General features: G+C 41.3%; 1 protein-coding gene across 1 annotated transcript in view; it reads left to right on the forward strand.

Annotated features, from left to right (window-relative positions):
* CCDC169 (coiled-coil domain containing 169) overlaps positions 1-10,414 on the forward strand; it is a 67,308-nt gene that overhangs the window by 32,065 nt on the left and 24,829 nt on the right. Inside the window, exons 4-5 of the mRNA XM_012559871.2 lie at positions 9,394-9,492; positions 9,721-9,774. Coding sequence (XP_012415325.1) covers positions 9,394-9,492; positions 9,721-9,774 — 153 coding nt within the window. The remainder of the gene's footprint in view (positions 1-9,393; positions 9,493-9,720; positions 9,775-10,414) is intronic.

Consider the following 10,414-nt stretch of genomic DNA (forward strand, 5'->3'; position numbering starts at 1 on the left):
AACTTGAAGCACTTACTGATAAAGATCAAAGACCACAGCCTTTAGTATGGATTACATCTCAACATGAAGAAAACAAAAATCCTTACAACTGGACCAATAAGCAACATCATGATAAATGGAGAAAAGACTGAAGTTGTCAAGGATTTCATTTTACCTGGATTCACAATCAATGCCCATGGAAGCAGTAGTCCAGAAATCAAACGATGCATTACATTGGGCAAATCTGCAAAAGACCTCTTTAAAGTGTTAAAAAGCAAAAATGTCACTTTAAGGACTGTGACATGCCTGACCCAAGCCATGGTGTTTTAAATCGACTCATATGCATGTGAAAGCTGGACAATGGATAAGGAAGACCAAAGAAGAATCAATGCCTTTGAATTATGATGTTGGTGAAGAATGTTGACTATCCCATGGACTGCCAGAAGAATGAACAAACCTGTCTTAGAAGTACAGCCAGAATGCTCATTAGAAGTGAGGATGGCGAGACTTTGTCTCACATACTTTGGACGTGTTATCAGGAGGGACCAGTCCCTGGAGAAGGACATCAGTGAAAAAGAGGAAGACCCTCAATGAGATGGATGGACACAGTGGCTGTAATAATGGACTCAAGCATAACAACGATTGTGAGAGTGGCACAGGACCAGGCAGTGTTTCATTCTGTTGTACATAGGGTCGCCATGAGCTGGAACCAACTTGACGGCACCAAACAACAACAACAGCAGAAAAGTAGATAGTGCGGTGGGAGGGACGGTTGGTGTCAGACTGATAAAGATGGCAGAGAAAGGAGGCGTGTCTGACCCCTGCCTCATCGGAATCAGTCTTGGTCTGTTGATCTTGATTCTCCTTCCCCCGGTGGTGTTGGAGGAGGTCAGACACTGCCCCCACATCATTTTTACAATGGTCATCATTTAAGGGTAGTGGTCACACGGTCTGATTGGTGTAACTGATATCACTACGTTGTATACCAGAAAAAGGGCAAAATGGCCAATGCTGTGTTATATGTAATTTTATAAAAACAACTGATATCATTACATTGTATACCAGAAAAAGGGCAAAATGGCCAATGTTGTGTTATATGTAATTTTATAAAAACAACAGCAAGCAAAAAGAAAAAAGAAAAGAGTCTGCTATTACTGATACTGCTTAGGTACAGTCAAACACCTCTTGGGGTTAGCTCTCTTGGTTTGAAGTTTTAAGGTCATGGCTTTGCGGGACTGTCCAGTCAATTGGGCTAATATTGTTTCTTAAGTTTCTGTTCCACCCCCTAGTTTGATGAGTAGTGCCTGGGATCTTCAAAGCTTGTAAGCAGCCATCCAAGACACAACAATTGGTCTTTATTCACCTGGAGCACCAGAGGAAGAAGACGACCCAGGATTTGAAGAATAAGTCTAACTGCGTCCATGAACCACAGACTCCTTTGCCATGAGACCAGAACTGGATGGTACCTGGCTACCATTACTGAATGTTTTGAGCAAGTACTCAGCAGATGAATCTTAACCAAAAAGGGATAAAATGTAGAACACAATTTCAAATTCTTACAGAATCCAGACTTACCGGACCCATTGAGATTTGAGGAACTCCTGAATCTCTTACCCTTAAAAATAAATCTTTAAACCTTGAACTGAGACTTTCCCCTAAAGTCATCTTTAAACTAAACAGCAGTTTAGCTAAATTAGTAAAGAGTATTCACCTTGAGCACTGTACTCTATTAAAGAATTATCTGTACGAGATAAAATTGACAATAGTAACCCTAAAGCACAGATGAGAAGCTCAGGGGATAATAAATCTAAGTCAGTGGTAATGTAACAATATGGGTAGAGATAGAAATAATGGTGATAGATCGTGAACAGTGTAACTAATGCCATTGAACTGTATATGTAGAAATTGTTGAATGGGTGTATGTTCCGTTGTATATATTTTTACCAGAAAAAAGAAAAAACCTTGCAAAATTAAAAAAGAAAGAAAGAAAGAAAGAGCGTGTTAGGAAAAGAGAATGTCTGGTATAAAAATATATCAAGATTTCAAACCTTTACAGTAAAAACCATTGGTTCTTGTGCCCCCTCCCCCCCATTTAAAGCATCATTATAATATCGGTTGGCCTAAACACAAGCTAGTATTCATTTTCTGATGAAACAGAACATTTCCTTATATTTTATATCCTTTAAAACGTGTTGCAATGTCAAGATTGGTTTCCTGATTCTTTGCTTTGTATCATTCTTCCGTGTCCATGTTGACAGCTGAAAGTTGACTCAGCCAGCTTCCTGCTTGGGAGGTGGGGGTGTGAAGTTCCAGAAGCCTCTTTTCATTTTGTCCTCTCTTTGTCCCTTTCAGGATAAACTGGATTATTTTTAAAACTTTATGGCCTTCTTGCAGATCAGATTATAAGTAGTCAAAAGTGACACTCAAGTCTTTTTTAGATAGACCCCTCTGTACATTGCACCCTTTGTGAAGCTGCTGCAGGCCTTTTTACTAGCCAAGTGCCGCTACCACTTCCTACTTTTAGAATATATTGCTGGCTGCAAAGGCTGTCTTAGACACTCTAGGTCTTCTCTAAATTCTAGGAGGAGTGTTAAAAGTATTTGTGGCCATCTTGACGTCACAAGAAAAACTTTTCCCTGTCATTATTTCCCAGAATATTTTAAAATTAGGTTTAACATCTAAATGTAGAAAGAACAAAGGCTCATTTGAAGGGAATAAAGATCCCACTGCCTGTCTCTATGTTCAGAATTTAGCCTGGATTCTTGATTGACTGTTGCTGCTGATAGTGCTATGTTGAGATGAATTCTGGGGCCATATCCAGGATGGGGGGAGCAAGTGTTGTATGTCAGCCCCAGATTCTGAAGAGTGAAGCAAACCCACATGCAGCTGAGTGATGGCGAATGTGTAACATGGTCTCTCTGGGAAAATAGACCCTGGATTTGGATCATTTGCCAGTATTCATGGTGTAGGTATTCCCAGTGTGGCTGAAATCAAGCCACCATCATGACATCCCTCAACATGGAGTTGGGATGAGACATGCACGATGTGCCCTCGTGAGCTGGTACCAGCCGGCTCCTGTACTCCACTGTGTGTCTGCCATGTGCTGGGAGGAACGGGATTTGTTTTTGTAGCCTATAATTCTGCTTCTCCAGGTACCCGTTCCTGTGCATCGGTACACATCATAGTCTCTCAGGTTTTAGAGCTTGTGTATTTATGGTGTAAAAATTTATAAGTAGCCTTATATTTATGAATAATAATAGCTTTCTAAAATGATATAGGAAGTGTTTGAAGACATTAGTAGTAATTCATTGTCCCCATTGTCGTTGAGTCAATTCCAACTGACAGCAACCCTATAGGACAGAGTAGAATTGCCCCATAGGGTTTTTAAGGCTGCAGTCTTTATGGAAAGGTGCCCTGGTGGCGCAGTGGTTAAGTGCTCTGTTGCTAACGGGAAGGTCGACCTGCTTCCATAAAGATTTACAACCTTGGAAACCCTATGGGCGGTTCTCCTTTGTCCTGTAGGGTTGCTATGAGTCAGAATCGACTTGACGTCAGTGGGTTTCTATGTACATTAAGGAGCCCTGGTGGCCCAGTGGTTAAGTGCTTGACTACTAACCAAAAGGTCACAGTTCAAACCTACCAGAGGCTTCGAGGGAGAAAAAAGACCTGGTGATCTGCTCCTGTAGAGATCCCAGCCTAGAAAATCCTATGGGGCAGTTCTGCTCTGTCACACAGAGTCACTACGAGTCGGAGTCAACAGCACCCAACAGCGACATCGTGTACGTAGAGCCCTGGTGGCGCAACGGTTACGAGCGTGGCTGCGTACGGAAAGGTCATTGGTTCGAACCCACTAGCTGTGCCGCAGGAGAAAGCTGTGGCAGTCCGCTTCTGTAGAGATTACAGCCTTGGAGACCGTTTGGGGCAGTTCTGCTCCGTCCGGTGGGTCACTGTGAGTTGGATCACCTTGCCGTTGGCAGCAGGTTTGGTTTTGGGTAATCTTCATGGACGCAGACTGCCGCGTCCTCCTGCGGAGCGGCTGGTGGTCTGTACCGCCAGCCTTTATGTTGGCAGCTGAGCGGTTATCCACCGTGCCACCAGGGCGCCTTCTTCATTATCAGGACTGCCTTTATTCTAAAGAACTTAAATTGTGATGTGTAGGGTGTGATTTTAACTGTCTCCTCTTTAAGGTATTACAACTAACTAATGTAAAAATGACACATTCCTGTGTTGGCTAATACATTTTCAGTCTTCCGATGTAGTCGTTACATTACTTGCATATACACACGCACGTACGCACAAACGTAGGAGTTTACATTTTAAGATATGGCCTGACGTAAAAGTAAATATTAAAGTTCTTTTCCTTTAGATGGTCATTTAATGATTTGGAAGCTATTGGGAAATAATCACATTAACATTGCTTATGTCAGTTAGGAATGTCTTTTGGTACAAGTAACAAAAACCCTAACTAACAATGGTTTAAAAAAAATAAGGTATTTTCCCTCCATGTATCAACAAGTCTGAAAGCAGATGACCGCGGGGCAGTGGGTGGACAATGAAGCGTCCCTGTGATGGTTTCAGCATCTCCCGTATAGTATAGAAAGATGGCTGCCATAGTTCCAGGCAGTATCTCTTCACTCAAGGCAGAAATGAGTAGGAAAAAACCCATTAACTGTTCATACCTTTGTATCATGGCCACCACTGACCGCCAGGAAGGCAGCTGTTTAGCTTTTCCAGCCTCTGTTTTGGAGGAAGGCAAGAGAGAAGTGACTTGGGTTGTAGGCATTGAGTTAACTAACCCAAAATGTCTGTCACCAAATTATTGTAGAAATGGTAGAACGACTCTGACCTTTCAAGAAAGGAGAACTGTGCCTCCAGAAGATTATTGAGGATATAGTATTCTTTTCTCTCTTCCCCTGCTAAAATCCTTGTACTTTATTGGAATTGCTAATTTAATTATGTCTTATTCTCCCCTTTCCCCAGCACTAGCTTTGAAATTCGTAGTTGCTTGATAAAGAGTTGGTCCCTAAAGCTGATAATTCTGACAAGTTTTAATAATTTTGCAATGAAATTTTCATACGGGCCTAGATACCTTTTTCTCATCTGGTGTTTCTGAAGCTTATGATCTGTCATTCATTGATTTTTTCATGTAAAAATATGAATGTGACTTTGATGAACTTAAAAAATTGAATTATGAATAGTTGCCTAGGCGACAGTATGTTACAGAGAGAGAAAAAGTGGGATGAGCCTGAATCTGTCTAGTGGCCCACGCAATGCAAACTCCATCTGATCTTGTCTCTGAATCTCGTGGTCAGTAGGCAGCTAAAAAGCTGTCATGGAATTCTGCTATGGCATAAACACCCTGTCTGCGCCTGTGTTTTCTTTTAGAGATAGGTATTTGGTTCCTTTTTGGACTACCTCTCTCATCCATCTCCCCTCTTCTAACTGTTGTCCGATCAGTATCTCCTCATGTCTTTCTTCCTCCCTCTTCCCGCCTTCATGTTTTGTCCTTTTCTTCTGTCTGCGTCGTTCTGCCCCGTCTTTTCACTGTTCTCATTCCCTTTTCTTCTATCTGGAACACATAACCCATTGTGGTACCTCCTACTTGTCTCTAAATTGTGTTTTTAGTTATTTTTCCAGGAGTTATTATTATTTTTCCATGGTAGTCTTCCTATTCAAGAGTGTCCTTTCTCTCGCTCTCTTTTCCCTCGTAGAAGAGTGGACCTGGAAGACGCTCTGCAGTGATCTTTGCAGAAAGAAATACTTGGGAAGTATGTTCTCAGGAAGTTTTCAGATAGGAAAACGATTTTCCGACCGCCAGCCCATCAGGAGCTTGGCTATTTTTAGGTTACCGTTCTTCCATGATTCTAAAGTTACCACTTCACTGACACCTAACATTTTTTCAGTTCACAGGAACAAACTTATCTTGGGTTCAATTCCTTTAAATTTATTTTTTCTTATTGTGACCTTGGAGAATGCTTTGTTCTTCTTAGAAATGTAGGCATTCATTCAGTTGAGCTATGTTTAGGTTTTGTTATATTTTCTTAATTTGGGACACAGAGCGCTCTGTCAATTGTCAACTTCATTATAATTCTATACTTAGGAAGTATTCTCTAATTAAACATTGATTATTGATAGTATTGATTTGTCTTCTCCTCCAGGCACTACCATTCAGAGGTTGGATTTTCATATCCTGTCTTCCACATCTGTCATCTTCTCTCCTTCAATTTCAACTTTGTTAATTATTTTTAGTTTTTTTATTTCTTCAGTTTGTCTTTTGTTTTAGTAATTTATTTTTCCACTATTTAAATTTACTTTTTATTGCTTTCAATGCTGATTTGAATTATTATTTTTATAAAATATTCATGAATTTATTATAAGATATTTTAGGAGATTAACCTGCCTGTTATTTATGCTTTCTTTTTATATTGTATTTAAAACAATGTTGTTGTTGTTGTTAGGTGCTGTCGAGTCGGTTCCAACTCACAGCAACCCCATGTACAGCAAAACAAAACACTGCTCAGTCCTGCACCATCCTTATAATCCTTGTTATGCTTGAGCCCGTTGTTGCAGCCACCACGTCAATCCATCTTGTTGAGGGTCTTCCTCTTTTTCGGTGACTCTACTTTACCAAGCATGATGTCCTTCTCCAGGGACTGATCCCTCCTGATAACATGTCCAAAGTATGTGGGATGTAGTCTCACCATCCTTGCTTCTAAGGAGCATTCTGGCTGTACTTCTTCCAAGACAGATTTGTTCATTCTTTTGACAGTCTGTGGTATATTCAGTATTCTTCGCCAACACCACCATTCAAAGGCATCAATTCTTCTTCGATCTTCCTTATATATTTAAAACAGTGGGATTACAGACATGGTTTTCCCTGTTTGTTCATGCTTCCTGTGATTGAGACCATTTCTTATGGAAAGCTGTTTTGAAATTCCACTCCAATTACAGGTATAATGGCAGAATATTACTCCCTCACATGGGGATAGGGGCAGTAAGCACGCTCTCCAGGTTTCATCTTCAAAACTAAGATATTGGGTAATGTACAGACAAGGGCTCCGCAGCTGAGCAGAGCTATAAGGGGTGTTACGTTACACAATGGCAATATCGAGCCAGAGATAATGATGTAGTTAGATGAAAGCCTAGGCTGTGAACTGTGAGGGTTGTGGATAAGCAGCATCAACTGGATCCCCAAATTGGAGGTGTAATCAAATACCCATTTTTCCCTCTTCTCCACTATCTGTGACACCAGCTGCCCTACCTTCTTCTCTGACCCTAGGCATCCAGAACTAGGGCAGATCTCACAAGTGAAAAGGACACCATTCTCCCGACTGCCAAATAGGCAGATGCCAGCCACAAGTTTGGGGAGTCCATGCGACACCCCAGACTTCTAACCTGCTGGCCACGGATTCAGGGTTTTCCTTCAGAATGCCAGCCTGCAAGCTTGGAGGCCTCCCCTGCACTCCCTCACTTTCACCTGCTAGCTCCCCGTGCTCCTTTGGGTTCGATAAGTTTGCTGGAATAACTCAGAACTCACAGTAAGTTCTATACTTATGCTTACAGATTTATTATAGCAAAAAGATACATACCAGGATTGCCAGGAGGAAGAGACTCATGGGTGAGGTCTGGGAGAGTTCCCAACACAGAGCTTCCATATCCCAAAGAGGGCATGTCACCCTCCCTTCACCAGCCAGGAAGCTCCATGTGCCTCCTTGTCCAGGGCTTTTATCAGCCAGTCACTATTGTGTCCTTACTGCATATTCACTATAGGCTAAGTCATGCTTCCAGAGGTTAGTTGACATTGGTCTACTGGGTCAGTCTTTTCTGGTCTGGCCAGCCCCCACTCTAGCACAGATCCTCAGGCGTGGTCTGGAGGTTTCAGATAAAGACACTTCAATTACTCCCAGGGTTACTTCACAGAAACCAAGGACAACATGTTTTCCATTACCACACATAGAGACATGATGAATTAAAGGCAGGAGGTAAAGATTACACAGACTGAATAAGTAGCAAGGTTAGTAACCAGGTGAGTAAAAAGAAAGGAAGTGATGACGGGCATACAAAATTTGAGAGGTAGGTGGTTCAGGAAGCCAAGCCCACTAACTGGACATATGGTGAGGTGGTCCTTTTATGCAGAGCCCAGAGCCCAGAACCTACTTCCTATGTAAGAGTAGTTCTTTAAGGGCTTTGTATTGGGCTCACCAGCATATTCCAACTCCCAACCTCCAGACACCTGTTCTTGTACTTGGAGCATGAAACCTTCAGGTGGTCCTGATTAAAGGTTCAAGCCACAATTTAGAGCATGTTTGAAGTGAGACTTGAGTTTCTAGGTGCAGTTCAAGGCTGGTAGAAGTGTCATTCATTTAGACTGTTTCTGGAACACTAAATGTAAACCTAACTTTATCCCTAGCCTTAGTCCTAGCGCTAACCCTAGGGCATACTTTAGGAATCCAGGGCTGTCTGGACCAGAACTAGTGGGAGAACAGATCCAGCGTTAAATCAATATACCATGATTTAAGATCAATATCAGTTTCCACATGTGGAAGGAGATGGAGGTATTCATCACTCATTAGGTGATGGGACAGTCAGAGGGGCAGGTTTCAAACAGCATCACGTGACTCAAGTTGGTTGAGCTGGACGTAGAAGATTATTTCACTCATCTCGTTTTTGGTTAAGGATGAGATCTCATAGCTCCCCAAAGTCTAGCTTCACAAAGACTCATTCATTCAGTAAATATTACTGAATATCAGTATGTGCTCAGTGGCTATTCAGTGACTCTTCTAGGTACTGGATATATAGCAAGGAACAAAGAGACCAAGTCTTTGCCCTCTTGGAGCTTGCGTTTAAGTGATAGAAAACAGAAAATAAAGTAGATTTATGGTATGTCAGAGGGTGATAAGTGTTACAGAGAAAAATTAAAAGGGTGTGTGGGGTACTGGGAGAAGGTATTTTCTATAAGGGGAGTCCAAGAAGGAAACCAATGAGAAAACATTTGAACAGAAGCCTGAACGAAGTGAGGGGCTGAGGCACACCAGTGTATGGGTGAAGACTTCCAGACGGAGGGAGCAGCAGAGACGCGAGTGTGGCTACAGCAGGGTGAGCAAGAGGGAGGTGAGAAAGCCAGGTGATGAGCCACGCCAGGACTGTGAGAACTTCTGCCTTCACTGAATGAGATGGGAAACCACTGAAAAGTTTTGAGCAAAGGAATGCAATGATCTCATTTGCTCCTGAAAGGATCTTTCTGGCTGTTGCATGGAAAATGGACTGCAGTGTTTTGGGTGGAAGTCCATATTACAGAATTATGGGATCACAGGTTGCTAGGGATACACAGCATTTCACTAGTGAAGAAATTGATCGTCTCTTAGGGTTGTTAGAACATGGGTACATGTAAAAATTTACTTTTTATACTTTCAGGAATCCTTAAATACATTACTTAAACAGCTAGAAAAAGAAAAAAGGAGCCTTGAAAATCAAGTGAAAGACTACGCACTTAGATTAGAACAAGAATCAAAGGTTTGTTTTCATACTGAACCATTCCTCTAAAATTGCCAGTTTTTTTAGTATGCTGTCAGCAAACCTACTACCATACATATGCTTATCGTCACAAAATGCTTATTGAAACTATTTACTCGATTTTTAAATAAAACAAGATAGAGTCATAAACCTTAACTGAGCAATTATCTTGCTAGTATTGCTAATTTTACCTCATTTGAGTTCTTTGCTTTTGTATCCATCCTCCAGGCTTACCACAAGACCAACAATGAGCGCCGTGCATACCTGGCTGAAATGTCTCAGGTATTGTTTTCTTCCAGCTTCCAAATTCTAATGGTTTCCTCATACTGTATGTTGTATTTTTACTTTTCTAGGTTTCTTGGTTTGGTTTGGTAGAGAAACAGATATTGAAATTATGGAAAAAAGGCACGAAGTTTCTAAATATACAGTGTGGAAAGAAAAATATAAATTTTTATAAAGGCTCAAAAAACGGAGTTAAAACATTTTGCTGAATTAAGAGAATATTTCACATATTTGCTTCCTTAGTTACCCTTTTACATAGATTTGTAACTGCTTAAATTCAAACAGATAAGCAGTTACCCGCGTATTGATAAAATTCAAGACCTGTCGCTTCATAATTCTGGTGGCCAGCTCTTAGGTACAGCATTGCGGTTGCTAGAAAGTGTGTGCTGACAAATGACCACAGGATGGGAAGGTGATCTGTCAGTCAGGAAGGATGGTGCACAGATTTTCTCCAGTATTTCATTTGCCTTTCAGTTTTGTTTATGTCGCTGCTGATATTACAGATTTTTTGTTTTGGTATTGTCAGCTATTGTTTATTTACGGTTTCTGGTGTCTTAGTTTAAAAGACCATGTTCATCTCAGCACCTCATTGTGTTCACCACATAGTTGGTGTTTATGTGGCGTCTCATTGGACTTTAAC

Source organism: Trichechus manatus, unplaced genomic scaffold, assembly GCF_000243295.1.
Source record: "Trichechus manatus latirostris isolate Lorelei unplaced genomic scaffold, TriManLat1.0 scaffold00344, whole genome shotgun sequence".
Taxonomy (NCBI): Eukaryota; Metazoa; Chordata; class Mammalia; order Sirenia; family Trichechidae; genus Trichechus; species Trichechus manatus.